Genomic DNA, 24754 nt, shown 5'->3' with positions numbered 1-24754 from the left:
TCTAGGGAAGCCGTGAGCCAAAATCATGGAACTTGTACAGCTTGTATTGTTAATGCCCAAGGAAATGGCATCACCTCTGGATCGCTGGGCATGACGCATGCAGAGCTGCATAGCACTGGCCACCCTTTCTTCCCATGTGCTTTGGCTGCAGAAGGGCTTTTAACAAGTCTGGGGAAGACTAGTACTTGGCAGATGCTTGGAAAGATCAGGCTTGGGTTAATGAGAACAGTGAAACCACCACTTAATTTCTAAGCTGATTTCCCTGGAGACAGCTAGACAGTAATAGTGTTTGGACTTTTTTATTCAATAAAAGTTTGAGTTATAAATATTCTCCATTTGTTTTCTATTTACAGTTGTAAAATATTTTAGGATAGCCTACCCATCACCTATCATTCAACACCTCTATAAATGCCATGAAAACATAATTGTAAAATAAAAATGTCTATTTTCAGCCCACAAACCCAATTTCCACACACTCACAAAATAAAATCAAAGGGACAGAAAGGAGGGGAGAGAAGGAACTGGGAAGGAGAGGGAGATAGGAAATACAGTACAGCAGGCAACAATGCAGTATTTGCTACACAGTAGCAAGAGAAATGGGTTAAAAAAAAAATTAGTCTGCTATGATGACAAGCTTTTCAAGACATTTGCTATAGACCAGCGCTGTCCAGTGCATTTCTGTAGGACAAGTTGAAATCCAAATTCATTTTCATTGTTTTCCTGCAATTCCAGGCAACGCTTGGATTTTCGGTTCTGGATTGGACCTCCCTTTAAAGATGGGGAGAAAAAAGAAATGTTTAGATTGTGATCTCATAGCATTGCTACCATTTAATAATATAGATTAGAGAACATTCCAGTGTCCATCTACTGAAGTCCACTGCTACTGTGAAAAAGTACTGTTAGAGACATGATAGGCACTAGGTTGGATTTGTAGTGAAGGTTCCTTCTGTCACAGGCTGGTTTAATCCTTAATGCAGTTTAGAATAGTTTCAATTGCTTGGTTAGCATTTCAGCAAGTGGGGTGTCTAGAATCAAGCTGCATTTCTGGCTGTGCTATTTAATATGGGCCAAAAGCTTTCCTGTTCGCTTCACTTACCTAGCTTAGAGGCTATGCCGCACCTCTGAAACATGGGGAAAAAAAAATACAAAAGAGAATGAATACCTTGGCCAGGGATGTCCCATATATAGGATAAAATGCAAAAAATAATTTATTCCTTGAATTCTGAAATGAACAGTGTTCTGTAATCTTATGTTGTTAATCCTCAATATATACTCTTCATTCAGCCGTCAGCTTAATACTGCCGTGCTGAAGGCCCTTCTCTATCTTCACTGTGAGTAGCAGCAAATCTTAATTGTGTGATAACCTCAATGACTTAACTATAGACCTAAAGAACAATCAGATAGATTACCTAAATTACATTTTTTCCTTTTAATTCTGGCTTTTTATTGAGAGTTTAATCCTCTCTCCTATGTAATAATGATAACTTGTACACATTGTCTGGGAAGTTTCTTCCAAGATACACAGCACAGAATATTTTACACAGTAGTCTGAAAAGCTGTCTCTAGAGGATGTTGGACATCCGTAACAGAGAATTACTGGCTTAATCTGCACATCAGAGAATGGAGTCTAAGTCAGTACAACCACATTAGTACAGCTGAAGTATAGAAAGAGCAACCACATATTTAAATTGCGTATTTGTACAACGGGGAGTAATAGTTGCTATCAAAAAAAAAAAAATTCCCTCAAAACCACAATAGCTTACCAGTTTGTTTCAGGTCCGTGTTACAGAAAGTCAGAAGTGTGACAGATCACTATTATAATCACAAGAATATTTGCATAAATCTCATAGAAGTGCTGAGTTTGCTCTTCAGAGAAAGCTGTTTTTCAGGCAAGGGTACCTCATTCCATTCAGCACAGGCTCTGCTTCATTCAGCCAGGTGACAAGGGGGAGTCTCCTCTCATCCTGTCACCCCAGTCATACTTAGTAAGTACTTTTTCTGAGAAGTGACATCTAGAAACATTTTGGGATTTGACTAGCTAATGAAACACAGAATTAGGTTTGAAAGCTGCAAGGTTTAAATATCGCTTTGGGTAAGAGACCGTTTCTAGAATAATACACAGAATTCAAAACATGAGGCTCACATAAATTCTCCTTGGTAGGCCTACGTGCAGAATCTAGGTATGATTTTCACCAGTTATTTTACTAGACAGCCAGGCATACACTAGGCATCTTAATATACCTCGCCAACAAAATGCTGAGTGAACTGTATTTTTCCACTGCTGTATAAGTATTATTGATATCGATATTAATAATGGTACTTAAATGTGGCTGTATGGTGAGAGCATAAACTCTAAGCTATCTATAAGCACTGTAACTGTCTGACACACAGAAAATTCATTTGAAATAGCTATGATAGGAAATTAGTCAAAGCTTTATTATATGTTATTTGTTCACTTATCCTCCCCCCCCCAAATTACCGTGGCCTGCTAAAGCTCACTGAAGTTGGTGAGAGTTTTTCAAACAAATTCAGTGAGCTTTGAATGAGGGCCTGTGGATATAAAACTCAACATAATGAATATTTTCTCTTTGACAAAAATAAACTTTTTCAGATCAACTACTTGAGCTTCCAACTGGTGCTGGAGGTGCTCATGTTTCTGTCACTGAAGTTAATTAGTTCTGTATCTGTCTCAAGCATTTACATATATCAATTAGGCATTTTCTCAGTGCTGGTGTCCAGGACATCTTTAGCTTAGATCTTGAACAGAAAAAAACAAGAGAAAAAAGTTGGCTCAGAAAGCTAACCAGCTATGGGAGAGTGTAGTTCAGGTCCCTTCTTTGCCCAGTTTTTGCATCTGAGATATGAATGTAGGTATGGTACTTCTAGAACTTGCCTGTCCTTTCTAACTCATTCGCATTAAGTGAAGGAACAGAATTCATTCTCTCCATTTTATGGAAAGCATGACAGCTAAAATGCAAGTGTTCCTTGGTAGACCTCTTCTTGCTTCTCCTCTCTGCCCAAATGCTGTGAAATGAACTCTGCGATGTCCATCCTGAGAATTTTATGCTTATGAGGAGAGATTAGTAGATGCTCAGGTCTGGCCCTAATGTGGAGTTATCTGTCTCTTCAGCAGCTGGGCTGGGGCATCTGCTTAGTTTGTTGGCTGCATTTTGTGAATCCTATACTTTGGTGCCTATTTTTTTTCTCACCAAGGACTGTGTATGGGACTTGGTCACCTAACTACTGCTCTGCTACCTAGAGCAAACTGTAGCACAAAGTCTTAAATACTGCCTTGCTGAGTTGAAATGTCTTTCTGTCCTTCTGCCTAAATCCTATTTGTTTCAATGGTCAAGGGTTTCTATTACTTGAACACGCCCAAATGCCTTCCACACCTGTTGAGGCTTTCAGGAGATAGGAAGAATGCTCACAGTGGAGACAGATGTTTTTCCTCTATTCTAAATCACGGAGAGCACACCTTGCTATTACAGTGAATGCATACATGTGAAATACTGTACTACTGGCAGCTACAGAAAGAGAGTATAAACCACTCCCAAGCCCCCCCCCCCCCCCCCCCCCCCCCCTTCCTTTTCCTGATACAGCTTCTTTTTAACAGAAACAAGTGACTTAGGACAGAAAAAAGGCAGAGAAAGCTCTTTTTGATAAACTGTGAAGCGCTCTGTAGTGGCTACTGAAAATCACTCTGCTGAGTACATTGAAGGCTTCTGTATGGAACACAAAAGAGACACCAAAGTTAAGTAGTGGTTAATATGTGTGAGCTGAATGTTTGAGACAGCAGAGGTGCTTTTAGGAAGATGATTTTTTTTTTCCTACAAAAGGGAAACATAAAAGCTCCAGTCCTGTTAGAAATGGAACAACTCAGCTTGGGAGAGATGTGAGGTCTGTGCAAGAACCATGGCTTAATCCCGCAGAGAGGGTGCAGTCTACACAGCTTTGGTTCCTTTCAGTAAGCATACAAATGAAAGAATTGCTCTGAAGTACAGGGAGAAGGGTTTGTATAGCACATAAAATTTCCTCGTTAGATTATTTAATTTTCTTGTGTTCATTTTTCCTTCATATGCTTAATGCAAGTCTGTTGTAGTGGTATTATTTTATTATCTCTAGGGTGATGACAGTGTACTCACTATATGTTGCAAGGCCTGAATTAGCTGTATAATTCATTAAAGCACAAGAACTGAATAACTCCACTTCAAAGCAAGTAACCACATGATACTCACGGAAAGCTAATACTACATTTTGCAGCTCTGGCTTAGCCTCCAAATTACAGCATCACTGAATAGCTTCTGCAGTCTGTCAGCATCATGTGCATTTAGAATCCTAGAACCGTATATAGATAAAGGTGTTATTTAATTCTTTATTTATAGCTATTTTAGTAAAATGTGTGTAAAACTTGACAGTCATATTTACTGCTCAGCAAAATGGTCTATTGTAATATTACACTTCAGGCTAACTGAATGTGGAAGGTGAATTGTCTGCCTGTCTGGTTCCCTTTTACCATCCTAGTTAAGACCTCTACTTTCCAATTTAAAGGCAAAAATTTGGTAGCCTGGGGTAATGTATTTTACAATGATACACAGCATACGATTCTACAGGCTGAAACAAATTACAGAGGAATTCTGCCCAGTTGAACAGAATTAAGATTAGCATCATTGATGATGAGGGACAGCGCGAAGGCAGTAGAAGTTTCAGGTGGATAAATAAATTCAGGCCAACTGTTTTATAAAAACATACTGAGTGTGACAGCACTAGTAAGTTTGACTGAAAATTTGATGGATGTTGCAGTGTGGGTTGAAACAATTTGAGACGTACAAATGCTCTTAACTCCTGGTACCATTAGACCTTATAAAAATGATTTAGTGGTTCATAAGCATACTTGTAAATGCTATTTCAAGTCATCCGTCCTTTTATGGCCATTAGCTATTGGAATGTGTGCTAACTCAGGCTCACAGAACAGTGGCACACAGTAATACTTTCGGCTTCCTTTAGAATTATTGTGCTTTCTGCAGATCTGCCATACCTAAGTGATTTCCTTTTAAGTCTTTCACTGAAGCAGAATTTAGCCATACTACAGCATCTAACAATGCCTTGTGATGTACCTGCAAACTCTAACATTGTGCAGTACAAGGATGTTTGGTAGGCAGTCCCATGTGTACTACTATGCAACTACTAACATGCTTTTAGAAAGAGCATTACGTTGCAAGTATATGCTTTTATATTCTAGGTTACAGCTGGAGTGATAACAACCTGTACAAAGTAATTATTCTTTATTGAACTGTCTTGTGGGTTTTGTTTTGGTTTATTGTGTGGTAGTGGATGCAGCATTCCCAAACCTTCCCCTTCCTATACTTGTTCTGCAGAGCAGCAGGGTGGGACAGGTCTCACAGAATCACAGAATCGAAGGGGTTGGACGGGACCTCGAAAGATCATCGGGTCCAACCCCCTGCCAAAGCAGGCTCCTTAGAGCAGGCTGCCCAGGTAGGCGTCCAGACGTGCCTTGAATATCTCCAGAGAAGGAGACTCCACAACCTCCCTAGGCAGCCTGTTCCAGTGCTCCATCACCCTCACCGTGAAGTAGTTCTTTCACGTGCTGGTGCGGAAGTTCCTGTGCTCTATCTTGTGGCCATTGCCCCTTGTCCTATCCCCACAAACCACTGAGAAGAGGTTGGCCAAATCCCTCTGTCTCCCACACCTCAGGTATTTATACACATTGATAAGATCCCCTCTCAGTCTTCTTTTCTCAAGGCTGAACAGACCCAGGTCTCTCAGCCTTTCCTCATAGGGAAGATGCTCCAGGCCCCGTATCATCTTTGTGGCCCTCCGCTGGACTCTTTCCAGGAGATCCCTGTCTTTTTTGTACCGGGGAGCCCAGAACTGGACACAGTACTCCAGGTGAGGCCTGACCAGGGCAGAGTAGAGGGGGAGGATCATCTCCCTTGACCTGCTGGCCACACTCCTTTTAATGCACGCCAGGATCCCATTGGCCCTCTTGGCCACGACGGCACACTGCTGGCTCATGGTCAACCTGTTGTCCACCAGGACTCCCAGGTCCTTCTCCTCAGAGCTCCTCTCCAGCAGGTCATCCCCCAGCCTGTACTGATACATGCGGTTGTTCCTTCCCAGGTGCAGGACTCTACACTTGCTCTTATTAAACCTCATTTGGTTTATTCCTGCCCATCTCTCCAGCTGGTCCAGGTCTCGCTGAATGGTGGCACAACCTTCTGGTGTGTCAGCCACTCCTCCCAGCTTCATGTCATTGGCGTACTTGCTGAGGGCAGCCACTATTCCCTCATCAAGGTCATTGATGAAGATGTTAAACAAAACTGGACCTAGCACCGACCCCTGGGGAACGCCGCTAGTCACAGGTCTCCAGCTGGACTCTGCGCCACCGATCACCACCCTCTGAGCTCGGACAGTCAGCCAGTTCTCAACCCATCTAACTGTCCACTCCTCTATCCCACACTTTCTCAGCTTTGCTATCAGGATGTCATGGGAGACAGTATCGAAAGCCTTGCTAAAGTCAAGGTAGATGACATCCACTGATCTGCCCCCATCTACCCAGCTGGTGATGTCATCATAGAAGGCAACGAGGTTGGTCGAGCACGACTTCCCCTTGGTAAATCCATGCTGACTACGCCTCATAACATTCTTCTCTTCCAATTGCTTGGAGATGCCATCCAGAACGAGCTGTTCCAACACCTTTCCAGGGACAGAGGTGAGACTGACTGGCCTGTAGTTTCCCAGAAACTAGAAACATTTGTACAGTGTACATATACCATCTAACTGGGAACTCCTGCCCCATCATACTATTGCTACTGCAGAATTGGTGCTATGTACCATGTCACAGTCCTTAAACTGCCTTCAAAACCAGAGAAAGCCTTCTCTGACATTATAACAATAATTAAAAAAAAAAAAAAAAAAGGTTGCATTAGGAAATTTCTGTAACATAGCCCTTGTCAAAAAGTACTGATCAGCTCATAGTAGTTGTTTGGCCTAAAAGCTCCCCTTATGCTTATTTATCATTCATACTACACAACAGGCTCCTTTAATCAGGTGACATTTTTACTGATCAAAGTGTAAAATTGTTCTGATTTCCGGCTGTATTTAATAGCAGTTTACCCCTGTATTTACTAAATTGCTTCAGTAAGAATTCTCTACCATCAGGACCAAATAGTTTTCTGTTCCTTGTTTCTCTGAAGTCAGTTTGCCAAAGCTGTGTTTTGATGTACGAACAGCAAAACACATGGCAGAAAAGGCCAGAGATCCTGCATCACAGTTTGAATATTTTTAAAGGAAAGATTTGAATGTGGATATGTGGCATCATTGAAGTGGAATAAGTAATTCACAGCAATTGACTTTGTCAATTCAATGTTTGTACTTGGCACAGCTGCCAGATGTGACCCATGATGCTCAGGTTGTTAAAGTATGTGTGATGGATTCTGTAAGCTGCAAGTTGCTGTGTTGGGTTTCAGATTTTCAGGGAAAAAAAAATGTAGACAGGGAAAACAGGGAAGTGAGGTTGTTGCTTTAAACTGAAACAGGGCTCTATAGCCTAGAAAATACTCTTGGGCATGCAACTTATACAGGATTTGGTTACCTGTAAAAATGAAGGGTATTAAATGAATGCTGCAGGTTGTCAGCAGTCCTGAAAATGAACTGATAGCTCTGTTTAACAATTTACTATAAGGTTATAATCATTTCTTACAGTGCCTAAACCTACTTTTTTGTTCATCACATTAAAGCTCATAGTATTGTACTTAAAAAAAAAAAAAAAAAAAGTGCTCTGCTCTTATCAGCTTGCCTAACCATGTCTATTTCCAAAAAAAGGTCTTAGAAAGTTAATAATAAGGTGGGTGTGTGTGTGCATGTACATGCATAGGTATTTACAAGGTATATTCAGTCTTGTATCATATATTCCATACAGATCATTGTATTCATTAGTCTCTAAGTCTCTACTTGTACCTTAATTGGCATCCTCAGATAGTTACATGTTCATTCTACCTTTGAGGTGGAAATGCTGATCTTTACTACTGCTTTGATACATTTGAATCAAAGAATGATTCAGTGATGAGGGGGGTATATAAAATAGACCTTCACAACACATCATCTTATCATTTGTTTTCCCAGACCATTGGGGTAGATTTTCAGTGACTGTTTGTGTGCCACATATAATCCCCCCAAAAACCCCTGCTGGATCTTCAGAATTCATTCATCTTTTTTATGGTCACTTCAGTATGGATCATGCTGAAGTAAGGAAGTGGTCATAGGAGAATGTCAGTAATCAATTCCATTCAGCACTCGATGTATTATCAGTATTGCCAATCTAAAGCTTGGAAATACTGGATGATGATACTGAGCTTATAAATTCTTATTTACAGTTACATATAGGGTATAAGTGTATATATAATGCTAATATAATGGTAATTGCTTAATTCCTTCTGAATCTAAAACAGTATGACAAATTTTCCAATTCTTTGGCCAGCAGGTGCTCTGTAAGTAAAGCAGATGCTATAGTAAGATGCTATGATATATTGTTTCTTGTTCAGATCTTTCAAAATTAATTTTAACTATTTAAATTAAAATATTCCTCAGCAAAGAATACTGTTAGCTGTTGCTCTTCTTCAAAGAGACTTGGTTCCATTTACATTTGCCATGACTACTGTGAAAATAAGGTGTGCTTAACTGCTATTATGTGTATGAAATACTGTATACAGAAATGTTACATATTAAAAAGGTATTGTCTGTCAGCTATTTATGTATGTCACTATTTACAGTTAGGCAAATGAGAATCTTTACCAGATACTGTTTTTAAATGTGAATTTATTTTTTCAGTCCTAACCAAAATTATTGTTGCATATAATCTCATAAATTTAGGTGGAGTTGTAACAGTGATTGTCCAAGCAATTTTAAAATAAAAATATTTTTTTCTTCCTCCTCCAGCACTCAGGCTCTGTGTACCGCTCTCCTCATGCTCAGGCAGCCATCTGAGCACTGATCTTACGTCTGCTTACTGGTACCCAAGGAGTAAATACTGTGAGGTATCCTCTGACAATGGAATTAGATGCATCATTCAACAGGTACAACAATTTAATCAATTTACATCACATTTTGTCACATTTTACTACCAAGATTTCTAGCTGTTCAGATTTCATATAATCATAAATGTTAAATTTTCATACTGCTGTAACAAACCTTTACTACTGCAGCTGTAACACATCAAATGATGCAGCTTTATCTGCACATCCAAACTGGTTTTTAGTAACCAGTGGACTGTGCAATCATTTATTGTTTTTGTTTAATCAAGATAGGCTACATGAACATAGAACACTCTAGGTTCCAAGGACAGCTATTTAAATGTGTATTAAATCTACAGGATGTGCAAATACACAATCCTGTTCATTAAAGTATTTAAATAAGAGCAATTAAATCTGACAGGAGGAAATGCAGTGTCTTACAGAGAATGTAATTGGAATGGAAAACAAATTACAGAATAACAGCATAAAAATCAGAAACAGAATGTATGGATTTAAGCCTGTCAGTAATATTTTGCATGCATATATCAAGCTTCATCACACCAGATTACAAAGACCCATTGTTAATAACAAGATTAAGAAAATACTAACTCACAGATAAATATATTCACACCTTGACTGAAATGCAAAGAAGCTCTTTAGGATATGATAACTCAAAATGCATTTCACTATAGAAAATGGTGATAAAACTAAGAAAATTGAAGCGGGTGTTGGAGTAGAATACATTATACAGACTGAAAAGACCATTAGGGATTTTTCAGAAAGTAAACACGAATATTTTTGTATCAGTAGTAGAGAGAAAATGTTTCTGACATTCCAGAAGAAACATTGGCAGAAAGAGATAATATAGGTATATAATTTTCTTCATTAATTAATCAATATGTTCCTGTTTAAAAAATAAAAAAAAATTAGGAGTTTAAAATGAGAATCTTTCATCCATATATAAGCCTGACAATTACAGCTAAATGTAGAATTTGTAGATGAAAATGTTGTCTGAAAATATTGACAACAAATCCAGATGATGATGTACTTGTACTGATGATCTTCTGATAGCTAGGATTCACAGAATCGTCTAGGTTGGAAGAGACCTCCAAGATCACCTAGTCCAACCTCTGACCTAACACTAACAAGTCCTCCACTAAGCCATATCACTAAGCTCTACATCTAAATGTTTCTTAAAGACCTCCAGGCATGGTGACTCAACCACGTCCCTGGGCAGCCCATTCCAATGCCTAACAACCCTTTCGGTAAAGAAGTTTTTCCTAATATCCAACCTAAACCTCCCGTGGCACAACTTTAGCCCATTCCCCCTCATCCAGTCACCAGGCACATGGGAGAATAGACCAACCCCCACCTCACTACAGCCTCCTTTAAGGTACCTATAGAGAGCAATAAGGTCACCCCTGAGCCTCCTCTTCTCCAGGCTGAACAACCCCGGCTCCCTCAGCTGCTCCTCGTAATACTTGTTCTCCAGACCCCTCACCAGCTTCGTTGCCCTTCTCTGGACTCTCTCGAGCACTAATAAGATTACCTAATAAGAATGGAGAAAAGGAAAAAGCTAGCTTTATGCTATGCAGTTGATAATGATGAGCATCACTTTTATGAATTCAGCTGCTGTCCTGTGTAACAAGTTGAAATTCATTTAGCAATAAATTGGATACCTTTGAGAACTAACAGTCATAAAAGTTGAACTCTGTAAGTTCCAGGAATGCATGCTTGTGAGATAGATGATTCACATATTGACAGCTGCTGAATGGTGAGGAATTAAAAAATATACTAAAATGAAATAAAAATAGGATTCTGTACGTAAATGAAAAATAGTGGGATCTGACTTATGTGATGGAAGTATGAATACCTGTGGGAAACTGGTAAATGAACTTTTTTCTAAGGGAAACTGATTGCTAGAGTTAGTAATATGCAACAACTGCTGTGATTTCTCCAGGTACAGGAAATCTATTGAATTAATTGTCGGTGTTCAATGACTGACAAGATTTTTTTTTAATGGGCTGGGTTACTTTTAAGCATACTGATGAAAGAACTTTTCATAGGCATGCTGAGGTGATCATTTGGACAAAACTAATCTTGGTCTTCATGAAGGGAGCACATTAGGGGTCAGGATGTGACTCCTCATGGTGTTACAGTGAACTGCTGACTCTGAGTACTTTGTGAAACAGCAAGCATTGACCACTGTTGGAGGCAGTCTGCTAGAAAAGGTAATTAATCTAGTTACTTATTTTTACAGTGGGCGATATGGCAAATTGCATATTCCTAGGTCTTACCTTTTTGATTGGTTTTGAAGAATTCATCACTCGTGTACATGTTGCTTTCTAAGGTTCTTTCTCCATTGCTAATCTGTGGAAAGTGTTTGTTAACATCCCTTTTCTCCCCGTTTTTGAGTGTGCATGAGATGCAGTATGGGGTTGCTAATGAAAAATCCTTTCACAGCATGCAACTGAAGGTCATGTGTAAGAGCCTGGTTCTTTCTCTTTTTCTCCTTATGAATGAAAATATTGTTCTAACATAGCATACCAAAAATGAATTTCCAGATGAAAAGTGCACATTATTACCGCCAACCTTAGCAGAGGGAAATATCTAGCTACTCATGTTCAACCTAATGAGAAACTCCTTTCAACACTATTAGGAACCCCAAGATTTTTATCTTTTTCCTAAGAAAGAGGAGATAATTATCCTTGGGCATTTTAACAGATTGCCAGTTATTTAGGGTTTTTAAACTAGAAAAAATATGCATTCCTATTGCTTTATGAGATGTAATTCTTACCAAAATGTAACTCTTCTAGAAAACAAAAATATTGAATGACATTTTATTTTCTTGGGGGGTGGGAGTGGTGTGTTTTACTAACCTAGGTTTTCTAATCTGAATGCTCAATATGAGGGCTTACTAACTCATTTTTACCCAGAAACAAAACAGTTTGCATTGTCATTATATGCTTATGATTAAACCAATGGCTAGAAACCAAGAAATAAATTGAGTGCCAACTGATGAAAATTAAGAAATAAATTTTCACTGGTATTTCCATTGATGTGCATATTCTAACAAAGAAGTTTAGGTTGGGCTCTTTGGAACTCTGGCCACAATACCTGGGTATTGAAAATAGCTTTTTCCTTAGTCCCCACAGAAAGCTGTAAGGTGATCAGAATTGATATTGGGAAAGGAATTTCCTTGCATCTGCAGTGCAGATCTTGCACAGTATATTCAGACAATAATGAAAATAAACTATTTTTTGTGTTATATTAGGTATTGTCACTGTCAGATTCAGGGTACCTGACTTGATGGCCTGATCATCTCACAAAGTAACAAGCAATATATTCTTGTCACATACATCATCATTGCATCCTAATTTAATTGCCTTCCAAGTGAAAATTTTTCTAAAATATTTTCTATATTTTCATCTTTAATTGGATTGTAGGGTGTTATTTGGTAACCAAATGTTGCTTACGTACATAGTTCTCTTGTTTCTTTTGGAATTACAGATGCAACTTCTACTCATTTGATCAGGACAGAGTTGGGGTTCTTTTGTTCTGTTGGTTTTTTTTTCTTCCTAACTGACAAATTTGAAAAATAGATGTATGCTAAAGGTAAAAAACTTTATCCATCTATCTCACAGCTGACAAAAGCAGAACCCAAGAAGTGATTGGCTCAGTAAAGCAAAGGAAGAACCAAGATCAGAGCTCAGATCTCCTGAAATCCAGCCACTTCATTTGGTAAGTGTTGTTTATCAGTTAAATTACCGAAAGCATCATGGGTCTGACCATTCTTTTGTATGTCTGTTATGTACCTTGGCAGCAGCTGTCTTTGGCAATTTTTGGAGAAATCCTATCTGGACATCAGGAATTTTGGAATATCAGGTAGAACTAGAATCAATAATTTATTTGTAAATAAAGGTGGTGTTGAAAATTAATATGCTAAAATATGCAAATAGGGTATATGTTTTCAAGGAAAAACACAGTATGCATTAACTTCCTTTTAAATTAATTCAGCACAAGTGTCTTTGGAGCTTAAATGCAGTCTTCGGGAGAGTAAATACTGCATAATACGATACACTGAAAAAGGCTTGAAATGCACCTGCTAAAAGCTCCTTTTACTGCTGTAGTCACACAAAAACTTCTAGCTGGCAAATTCTGCACCTTATTTGCAGTGACTAAAACTTGCTAAAGGAAAATTGCTCCAAATAGAAGACTAAACTTATACAAGAAAACATTTGGGTTGCCATTAACTACATCAGTAACTGCAAGCAAATTTAACACCATTATTCAAATACAATACTATATAGTAATATTTGTATAGAGGTTTTTTTTCTGCATGTGAATTATTTGCTTATACATTCTTGTATTTTTAGTTGAAGTCAAGTACTCAAAATAGAGAATTCTTTCAGATTTGTATGTTTCCAAATCCATTCTGCATGAATGGGACTAAAGAGTTTGTAGGCTTATAACAAGACATAGTTCAAGCAGTCTAAAAACCAAATATTTTAATATACTTGTTTTTAAAAGGAAGTATTTAGTATGACAAGAATATTGGTTAAGTTGCACATGAATTAGAGCTAAAGCAAAAAGAACATAAAAACATTTAATACCACTTTCTCATGTCTAAACAGCACAACAGTTGAGGTACCTTGTCCTTCAGCTATAACACCTTGTACAGATGGTAACACTTTCATGTTACCCAGTTCAAGTATTAAGTAAAGTATTACGTGGAGGCGAGCTAGGGTAATTTTTGAAGACGGGCAAAGAACAGCTAAGAGTAGAAAAAAAGTGCTGTTGATGTACTGGTCCCATAAACTAACACAGCACTGGACATGTGGAAGTGCTCTTTTGTGGTTGAGGTTTAAATCTGAGCACTTGGCAACAGTGGTTATTTAAAATCAGATAGCCTCAATAAAAATACAGGGTTTAATATAGTTTGTTGCCTCAATTGATTGAATAATTAGGTTATGTTTTTCTTTGTTTCTCCTGCAGTATCAAAAATCCGTTCTGTTTTTATTTTTTTTTATTTTTTTTAATAGGATCACAGTCACTTTCTCTTCTGATCTGCCAGGCAGATAGCACTACGTAATTGTATAGCTGTATGGCAATACAACATGCCTTATACTGCAAATACAAACTAAGTGTATTTGCGTCCTTTGGGGTTCAGAATAAATTCAAATTCTTGATAAATTAATGATGCTGTTTTTCTATCCCATGGCTCTCATAATGAAAAAAAGGGAAGAAGTTCATAGGGATAATTGTTCCCTTAGACTCAGCTTCTACTGAAGTTAACTTGCTGTACACAGATGTCCTTGGCTAATATACAGATTGAAAATTGGGAGTGGACATTACAAAGAAACTGTCCGTTGTTTAATGGAGCTAGCCCCTAGTTCTGCACTATGTGCACTCAGCAAGGGGCATATGAAAGTGGTACAGAGATTCTCTGCTTGGTTCACAAGCCTCCAGTTTAATCCTGCCACACCATCTGTATTCTGCATTGTTTGGGATATAGCTGTGGGTAATGGTTCTAGCTAGCAATAGTATTGCACATCTTTAAATTTCATGACATAAAGGGATGTGAGAATAATTCAGAATGGCTACCTGGCAAAAGCCAAAATCTGTGGGATGAACACAATGTAAACATGTTCAGTAATTTTCAGGTACATTCTTTCTTTATACAGCTACAGAGAGTATCTATTTAAGCTATATAGTATCTATCTATTATCTTTTTAATATCTATTTAAATGTGATACGAATGACCATGCTTGATCCGTGGAATGCTACAACAATTGAGTAAATTCATTTGCTCCCTTCTGTCTCCAACTTACCTTCCAAAGCAATTCCTACTATGGTATTTGGGAAATGACATATATAGTAACCACAGTTGTCAGCAACAAATTTCATTTACAGCTTCTCAAGACGGCATAAACTACTGCCTCTGAACACTTCCAAATGGGAAGAATCCTCCAGCACTGACTAGCATTACACTTCTCCATAACACATAAAAGCAATGTTAGCATCCCAGGCAGGTGCAACGCCTAGTGGATACAGATACAAGACAGTGCTGAGCATGTGCTGTGCACAGGTTCTCCCTCCCATGAGGTCTAAGGTGAGTGCTCTTCCATATAGATACATTCTCTGCTTATGTTTTTGTGGCAACCACACTGGAAGCTAAATTAAATTAACAGAGCCTGCTGTACTGAAAAAAAATCAACATGGAACAGCCTTAAAACAATTCACCTCTTAGGTTTTTACCTCCGCATCATGTCCTTTCTCATAGTTTTTTTTGCAGAACCCTTACCTGATATGTATCTCACAACAGCAAATAGTAATGACAGCATGGCTAACCTGGTCAAAACCATAAGAAACAGTCATATCCCTATCCAACTAGATATGAACATGCAATTCACTAAGACACTACAAGATAAAGAGTAACTGTGGAAAAACTTATTCCTTGTGCCTTTGTTATGCTGTCAGAGGGGCCCTAGTGTGCCATAAGCATACTTCGTAAATCACCTACATATAGAACTGCTGTCAGCCAGGTGATGTATGTAGAGAAAAATTTCACTCACAGGGCAGCAATTATGTCACAACTACCTTTCTATCAGCAGTAAACCTGAAAAATCAGACGGGAAACCGACAATCTTCTTAAAAATAAATGACTGAGTGCAGCATTTAAAATATACTCTCTCTTACCACACAAAACAAAGTTAATAGTATCAGATAGGTGCTTCAGAAGAGCATGGTTTTGGCCATATGCTGTTTCCATTGAAAGATGTCCCAAGGAGGTTAAAGTCCAGGGGCATTAGTCTCTATCACCTACCTCTCAGAGCACCTTGTCTGTCACAAAACAGATTATGTTAAGACAATCAGTGCAGCAGCGCCAAGGACAGCAGATTTACTGAGTGCGTGGACAGCAACTGTCATAGACAAGTGCTGCAGATATGATGCTTCCTGCAAACATTCAGTTACAGTGGGGAGCAGACTGCTGCTGCCAGCACACTTCAGGTGCACCTGCACCTTTCCATAAAGAGCTCACAGGCTATGAGCAGGATTAATTGTTTAGTGCCAATATTATATCACATGAAGGCCTTCAAAGTAACTACGGTAAGGAAATCTAAAAAAATATCATGGGGAATAAGTTATAAATTACAGGCACAGAGTGGCAACTGTTAGTTTTCGCTTTCCTAATGGCTCTTGATGCCAGAGCAGGTTTCTTGATACCATGTATAAATTAATGTTTTAGTAGAATTCTCACCACTTTGCTACCATGTAATTCTTGTCCTTATCCTTTCTGCTTTGTGTCATTTCTTGTGATCACTTACCTTTTTGCTAAAAGATCTAGTTTTGTTCTGATTAAATGAAAGAGAGACATACTGAACTAGGTGAATTGTCAAACACCTCTAAGACTTTACAGCATTAAAGTATTCCCAAAATAAGCATTTCCCTAGGAGAGAAGACTTGGCAGATAACCCCAACAACAAAATTCTTGAACACTACCCAGTTAATGGGAGTCTGTTCAGGGCTAATTTACATAATTTGACACGATTGCAGTTATAAACAATTCCAAGAAGCCTTGGAAGCAAGAATGTCACTGAAGCCTACATTTTATTGTGTTTCATTGCATTTGGCAGCTGTACAAAGCTGTGGAGCATGGAAATTTGCTCAGATGAATCCTGATTATACAAACATAACACAAGCTTTGAATGCTCAATTCAATTTTGTCCTGTACAGAAAAGCTACCACAAAGTCTCCCAAGGCCTCTGTCCAGTCAACCCCCACAAAATACAATGAAAACTTTTGAGATACTGGTGGTGGTTCCCTCCCTGTTAATGCCTGACAAACTGCCATTCTGTCCAAAGGATAGCATTTCCTGAAAGAATAGCATGGATTTCCTGAACATCTGACTTGAGCTTCCTACAACTGAAGGTAACCACATAACAGAAAATAAAAAATTAAAACTGAAGTAAATCATATTTTATTTTTAATCAAGTTATATATGTGTATATATATACACACAGAGTTCTAGTCATACAAAGCTGTAAATGAAGTTGGACAATAATTCTATAATACATCTACAGACTCAAGGAGAGTAGCTGAGGATGACACCAATTTTCTACTTTCGTCGTAAGAATTTTTATCATCTTTACATTCTAACAACGCAAGTGAGAAGGAAAAAGCTATCTGAAAAATGCACTTTTCAAAAACCTGTGCAGTCTTCTATCAACTTTGTGAAGTCCACTGCCCCATCACAGACTATCATAGTCCCTCAGAATACAGAGTATGTTTTGCAGAGAAATGAGAAAGTATCTTCATTCAAATATTAAGATACAAGATACATGTTTGGAATGCAGGGCAAGTACTTTTTTTTTTTTTTTTAACAGGGAAATCTAGTTCAGTTGGTTTACCCTACTCTGGCTTGTAAGTCTTGTCTTTTTCCCATTTCCTTTTCCTTACCTATAGCATCGTTCTTAATAGAATATCTGTCTGACCTAGGAATCTATAGAAGTCAAAGCATCCTTTCAGTCAGAAGAAAGTGATTTATAGCACCTACAAAGCTATAGCCATTTCATAGAATCATTAAGGTTGGAAAAGCCCTTCAGGATCATCTGGTCCAACCATCACTACACTACCAATGCTACCCACTAAACCATGTCCCTATGCACCAGGTCCAAACTTACCTACATCTGAATACTTCACAAACTTCAAGACTACATAAGCATCAATACTTACAGTCCTGCTAATTTGCAGTAGTCCTGCTGACTGCATAATATGGAAAAGAAATACCAGAGCTTTCAAAACATAATAAAAAAGACCCTTCTCAGATAGACAGCTTCCAGTTCATTCACAGAAACTCATGCCTTACCCACACACTAAATAAGAACATTTCAAACAGAGTTCATTGGTTGATGTTGGAAAGCCCTGATCAGTTTTAGACTCTCATTAGTTTTCTTCTAGCTTACAGCATGCACAAGAGGCTGTGTACTATGCTGTATGATGAGAAATAACAGCATTTTGATTGCACTGGATATTAACAAAATCCTTTTTGAACATAAAACTTTTAATTATTTCATTTGTCTATCATAAGGAAACAATTAATTAGCTTTCACTTCTCCTGGGCATTTTTTTTTTTTAATAGAAGACTTACTTACTTAAGCACAGTCTATAGGGTTTAGTCTAACAGCGCCGTACCTTCTGTGGGAGATTGTTTTCTGTCTGTAACTCTATTCCATATTAGAAATACAATCCTAAAGTAGTCAAATACCATTTCAGAAGTGTTTTTTTTTTAATTACTTAAATTATTGCATTCTATTGCTGCAACCCCAAATCAGCTCTAAAGTAGTAAGTATGACAAAATGGCAGCAATATCCTGGAGTAGAAATCATTAATTGTCACCAAAGGGTTGGGTTATCTACCAAAGGATTTGTTATTGCTATTCAGTAATAGTTGGACAGTAATAAAAAGTTACCAAAAGGCATTTAAAGAAATACATTAATATATTAATTCTACATTTTAGAAATGTTACAAAAAATTAGGTGCAGAGATTTCACTTACTATGAAACAACCCCACTGCATGACAGTTAATTGTTAAAATTTGATAGAAGGCTTAATTAAAATTCTGCCCTTGAGGAACTGAAAGTGAAAGCTGGGATGTCTTCCAGATGAGGTAGTTGAAGTCTGCTGCTCCAGAGCTACCATTTAAAGACAAAGATCTGGATTACATTCAAGTATAAATACAAATTATGGTAATCGTATGCTTTACTGATCCCTGTCTGAATGGTCTCTGCACTAAGGAAGAGGTTAAACTGCATTACCAATGTCTTAATATACTAACTAACGATGGCTGTTGAAGTCAAAGAAAAAAAACAAAAACAAAACAAAACAAACAACTTACTAGTGGCCAGAAAATACATTTGCAAACCCTTGGTGGCTATTATAGAAGAAACTAAACACAGGGATAAAAATCCCCATAAGGCTGACCCTCAGCTCATGGGCTTATATACCACTAATGTAGGTTTTTTGGTAAGAAAGGCTAGCTGTGCCATATTTCACAGAAATGGAGTACACAACTAAGTGTACTTCATATACTCAAAACTGCAGAGGAGCAACTGGGACCATTCAAACTCAGACAAGCTATTAAATTTTCCCCAGAAGCTAAATCAGGTACTTGTTTAGAAAGTATTGTAATCTCATTTTATTTGTCCTAAGATATAGACATGTCAGTACCTGACATGCTAAATATCTTAGTTTTTACCTTTAGAAAACCTCAAAACCTCATCTTCTTTTGAAAGATCAAATTTGACTATCTTCAGCTTCTAACCCCTGGAACCTGTTTTGTCTTCAGGATAACCTGTCTCACTTTATGGAAACGCTGATATGTTTCTGAGTCATCCTGCCACATCCTCTTAGCTAGATTGAGTAGCATGCTCTCTATAAGCATTATATCATGAAGCATGTTCTAGCCTCAGAACTTCTGTGGCTTTTTTGTAGTTCTCCCTTGTATTTCTAAATCGTTTATGAAGTGCAGACACCAGGACTGGATTCAATGTCTTAACAGCATTTTCATCACTGTGAAATTACTTCTAAGTCTTTACTTGCACTTCTTACATCAGGCCAAAAAAAAATGCAGTAGCCTTTTTAAGTAAGGAATTGCAAAACTAGCTCATTATGAGGCTGTTATCATCCATGAACCAGTAACTGCTTTTCTGAGCTGCTACTTAAAAAAATAAAAAAAAAATAAAGCTTTACTTTTCTTGTTCCTAAGTAGGTTGGTTTGCATTTGACTCTACTAAGGATCATTCTGTAACAATAACTTTGTCTTAGCGGCCTGTTAGTAAATCATCTATTTTGAACTTGTAAGAATATAATAAAAGTTTTATAACCTTCTGAGGTAGCTGTCATTGGGATCAAATGTAAACATATCTTACTGGAACTGTGCAAAAAAACACCAACAAGGATAAATCTGATTCTGTTCTGTTACTAAACAGATTACTCGCACTTCAGATATAGAAACAGAGCTTTTTTTGAACCTTCATTGAAATGAGTAAGACTTACCTGAGTAAACTGCCAGTAAAGCTTCATTCTCTTGGCTTTGGCATAATTGCATTCAATGAGCCTGGGCCTGCTGTTCACATCCACCAGGCATCTGTTGTCATCATCGTCAATAGTGGGACTCAGAACACCCACATGGAGCTGCTGATTGCTTGTGTAATAAACATTCTGCAACAGGAAGCACAAACTAGATTTGTGGCCTCTAGACAGAAGCACTTTTTTACCAAAAAGCAAATGGCAAATATAAATATGCTGAATAGCAGTAGGCTGACCCCATGGTGGCTTTTAAATTATTTCTGTTCATGCAGGAAGTAACATAACATTTTAAAAGTTGATCTAAATTAATTGTTACCAACAAGTTGATGTTTGCTGATTAACAGAAATCAGTCCCCTACTCAGTCTGGTTCAGTCTGAGCACCCTTCTGGGCAGAAGCAAAACAATGGCTCTGGTTGGAGGAACTCCCTTATTCTGTTTGCTGGCAAAACTCTACAGAAATAAGAAAGTCAAATGTAGTTATGCTTAACAGAGATAATTAGCTGGTTGTCACTTACCTTTAGAGAGCTCACCCTACCTGCTAACATCACTTTTCAGTGTGGAACAGTTTAGAAAAAGAGATCTGAAATCTTGTATCCTTGCCTGCTATTGGGACTGGCCAATAACCAGTTCATAATCAGCATGTAAAACTAAGCTCCAGCTGAAGCAAACTGTGATGGCTAGTCCGTCTAACTAAGCTCTTTCAGGATGCTGCTTTGCTTATCCAATAATATGACTATTACTCTATTATTATGGATATTCTGTATATTATAGCATCTCATCCAATGATATCACATCTTATTTCAGAATTGAACTCAATGCACAACCTGATGATTTCACTACAATGTTTTATCTAATGGCAGTATTGCTTTAAAAGCACATACCCTATACGAATGCTGCTTCAACTGCTAATGAACAGTGAGCTACTAGTTTGGTTTGCTCATTGCCAGACAACTTTTCTGAAAAACCTATGGACAGTCCCTGGCTCCTTTACCCAAGCCCCAGAAAAAGAGTCCCTGAGTTACCACCTTATAATGTACTTGTTAAGTATGCACATGCAACTGTTTATTGATCATCTTTTAAAGAGACCTGCGGGTAAAATAATGTCTTACATGTTAAAACCAGGTTTATGTTTTATCATCTACGTAACCCAATAAGAAGACATTTGTACTTGTGATTTAAATAAGTTATTATAAAGATGAATGGATGACTGCCCACAGCAGTAGTTTATTCAAGAGGATGCTTTTAACAAGGATCAATAAGTATGCTAGCTGTTCTGCAGTATACTTTAGCACAAAATGGACAACTAGAAGCACTTTTGTTTAAAACACTTCAGAAGATAGAGGCAAAACAGATTTTTCCAGCACATCTGCTCTACAATATTGCAACATCACCATCAACTAACACAACACAGGATTAAAATTTTGCGGTAATTTAGGAAGGTAATTTTTGAACAATCACTCCAGTACTTTCTTGGAAGTCCGAATGACTGAATGTTGAATATGGACTACTAAGGCATTAAGGTAGTTTTGAAATTTTGACTCAGACCTTGAATCTTTGTTTCTGCTAAAACAAATGTGTCAGTAGTCTTTATTCAAGGGAGCCAAAAATGTGCTTAGTTCTGCTGAAATTAAGACACTGGATAGCTGCTGATGTAGAGCATTCATTCAAAGTTTCTTTACACTTTCACTGAAGAAGAGACTCAGTCTCAGCAAAACACAACCACACATTTTCACACCAGCAGCACACACACATTCCCTGAAGAGCTGCTGTATTTCCACAGAAAGAACCCTGTTTGGATACTGGTACCAAAGTGGATGATTTAAAAAAAAAAATAAAATAAAAAAAATAAAAAAATAAAAAGGAACAACTCCCTTTTTCTTTAAGAAAATGAGCCTCCTTATATTTCATTAGTCTGCTCTAGCCCACAGCATTTCACCATCTGTTTTTTTTCACTGCAATAGTATTGATATATTGCTGCGTCTCCTGGGCAACGGGAAAGGAACACCTTTGTTCGGGAAGTCAGTTAGGTTGGAGAAAAGGCACTTGCCTCTTGAAAAGGTGAAGCTGCAAGGATTCAATGTTACAGTCAGAAACTTACAGGATTTGTGACTAGCAAAGTGTCAGATGAGCCTTAGGCACATCTTCAACTACAATCTTGCCAGGTGTTTTTCAAGGGTGGATGAGTGCAGTTTGCACGCTGACAGGCTGGCTCTGGAGGCTGCCACTTGCCACCTGTGTTCCCTGCCCATTCTACACGTCCAGCTGCATTCAGTGTCCCCAAGAAATTTCCTCTGGAAGCCTGGGGCTGGCAGCTAATCTGCTGCAAAGTAACGCAAAAGAATTTGTTCAAAACAAAAATCTGGTATTACTAATCTAAAGGTTCACAGCAAATAAGCTTGCAATACCTGCATCTGAAGAAAAGTAATTCATTTGCCTTCAAAGCTTGACATACATCTCTGCCACAAAGTTTCTGTTTCTTATGTTTTTAAAGAACAGCTTCATGACTGATCACGTTTATAACTGATCTTCCCCTGGACAGTTAGAATTGGTGCAGGTGTTTTTTGTTTTTGTTTTGTTTTGTTTTGTTTTTAAACTGTTTATAACTTTTTTAAATTTTTTTTCTCAGAAACTTTGCCTGCAGATTTCCTTGTGCCTTAAATACTGCATCTTCCAATTAATGGAACAGTTATTTTCTTGAATTTATTTTCCTAGAAGTGTTCTATTTAAGGTCACTGCTGCATTTGCTGTTTCTATTACATGCTAATCTCTCTGATTATTCACATTAAGATGAAATATAAAACAAACTGTGCTTGTTATCGTATTAATAGTACTAGTAGAATGTTTCTCAGGACCTTTCTAAGATGAAAGAGTGAGGTTTAGTCGCAACATGCTTGTTATCTGTTCTAAACAGCTTTTTCTGCTAAAAAAAAAAAATAAAGGACAGTTATTTACCCTAAAAAGACAGCTGAAAGATGAAAACACAAATGAGTGGTAGTTAACAGCTGCATAGCCTAGGATTCCCAAGAAATCTACATAATGACTGTGAAATATTAGAGAAAATTTGCTGTCCAAAATATTTTTCCCACTTCCATTTCAGGCAAACTGACTGCTCTACATTTTTTTTCTATTTAATATTCTAAGTCTCACTTTTTCTGAAAAAGGAATTTTCTTGAATATCAGGAAGATTCACAGTACAATATTGTAATGAAAACAAAAGTTGCATACACTGCTATGACTCAGACCAACTCCAAAATAAAGGAGAAGCAATGCCACCCTTCATTTACCACTGGACCAAGCATAGCCTTGCTCATTTTTGGGGAATTCAAGGACTCCCTCCCTTTTGATGTAATCTCATGTAGCAAGTCGGCATGGAAGAGGAAAAGGAGAGTTCATGCCTGGAGTCACAGGCTTCCCTAATTCTTAATTATTATGTTCAGAATAAAGGGTCCTTTTGCCTTTCTATTCCACTTAATCGCCTCCTAGACAAATTCTGCTTTCAGCTGTAATCTCGAAATTTCACTTGTATAGCCAGCCATCTAACTGCCAAAAAGTTCACCCTCTGCTAAGTTACTGCTCACTGGGAAACACAAGTGCACATCCATGCTAGTGCCAGAAGCATAAAGTAGGCATAGCAAAAAGCAGTTCTGCATAAGAATGCTCAAAATCAGAAAAAAAAATAGTTTGTGATTTACAAAAGTTAGAGCTGAGATAATGCACACTGAATCTAGCATATGCATCTAGCAGATACATACGTCTTCCCTGGTGTTGGAGCTCATCTGGCTAGATTTGGCTACTTTTGTTTGTACTGGGGGAACCATACGAAGCACACATCCCCAGTTCATACTGCAGTTCCCTCATGAAGGCAGTGAGGCCCAGCCGAGCCAGACGGAGCAGGCTAAAAGCTTGGGACAGACCTCAGTAGTACAGATCAGCCAGTCAGTCAGGGCCTGGCAAACTGGCAGTTGTTGCTGTCCTTTCTAGAAAAATGCCAGCTGGATTTCCATTGCAAATTTCCTCTAGAGCTAGAACGATAATTTTGGTGGGATACTCACATCATAGGTGCTTTGATGTAGTGCTGCCATACAGAACACATCCTAAATCTGCCATGCAAGCAATGAAGGCTCATTCAAAAAACTTTTTTTACACAGTAAAAATACTTAAAATACCTATACAAAATAAAATTTGCACAAAACCAAACAAAAATCAACATGATGGCTTTGAGTACAAGGAAGGTAAATGACCTTTCCTTATTTGGACACAAATACATTGTTTTGGCCTCACAACGATGTAAAATTTTTGTTCATGAGAATTTTGCCCTACAAGGTCAAATCATTATTCCCACTGCAATTAATACTGAAAATCCACTGACTTTAAGTGCAATGAGATTTTTGGCTCCAGGTTTATTATTAAACTTGGAGAAGCCACCAGAGTTGATAAAGAACTCAGAGCTGCACTGAGTTGCCAGTTGCAGTAAATTATTCATAGGAGCTGGTTTATCATGTAGCAGAAAGTTACAGTAAGATGTTCAACTTAACACAAGACAATTATCTGAAGGATAAATTGCCATCTCCCCACTGGAAGTTTAAAGCAATACACACTAATTTTCAGGCTGAAAACCATTTGTAATCCTTAT

The 24754-nt window shown here is 37.9% G+C and overlaps 1 protein-coding gene across 9 annotated transcripts in view; it reads right to left on the bottom strand.

Annotated features, from left to right (window-relative positions):
- Window positions 1-283: 283 nt before the first annotated feature.
- GALNT18 (polypeptide N-acetylgalactosaminyltransferase 18) overlaps window positions 284-24754 on the bottom strand; it is a 225635-nt gene continuing 201164 nt past the window's right edge. For 6 of the 9 annotated variants that reach the window (XM_083840007.1, XM_083840006.1, XM_083840012.1 and 3 more), the window contains 2 exons: window positions 20088-20252; window positions 284-768 (listed from right to left, as the gene is read on the bottom strand). In XM_083840007.1, the coding sequence (XP_083696133.1) occupies window positions 622-768; window positions 20088-20252 (312 nt within the window). In that variant the 3' untranslated portion in view covers window positions 284-621. Of the gene's footprint in view, window positions 769-4235; window positions 4336-7776; window positions 9061-10426; window positions 18725-20087; window positions 20253-24754 lie in introns of those variants that run through there. The other 3 variants (XR_014585551.1, XR_014585552.1, XM_083840008.1) reach the window with 3 other exon arrangements.

Source organism: Anser anser (assembly GCF_964211835.1).
Source record: "Anser anser genome assembly, chromosome: 5".
Lineage (NCBI taxonomy): Eukaryota > Metazoa > Chordata > Aves > Anseriformes > Anatidae > Anser > Anser anser.
Note: the sequence above shows the minus strand (reverse complement) of the source record. Positions and strands in the feature narration are given on the sequence as shown.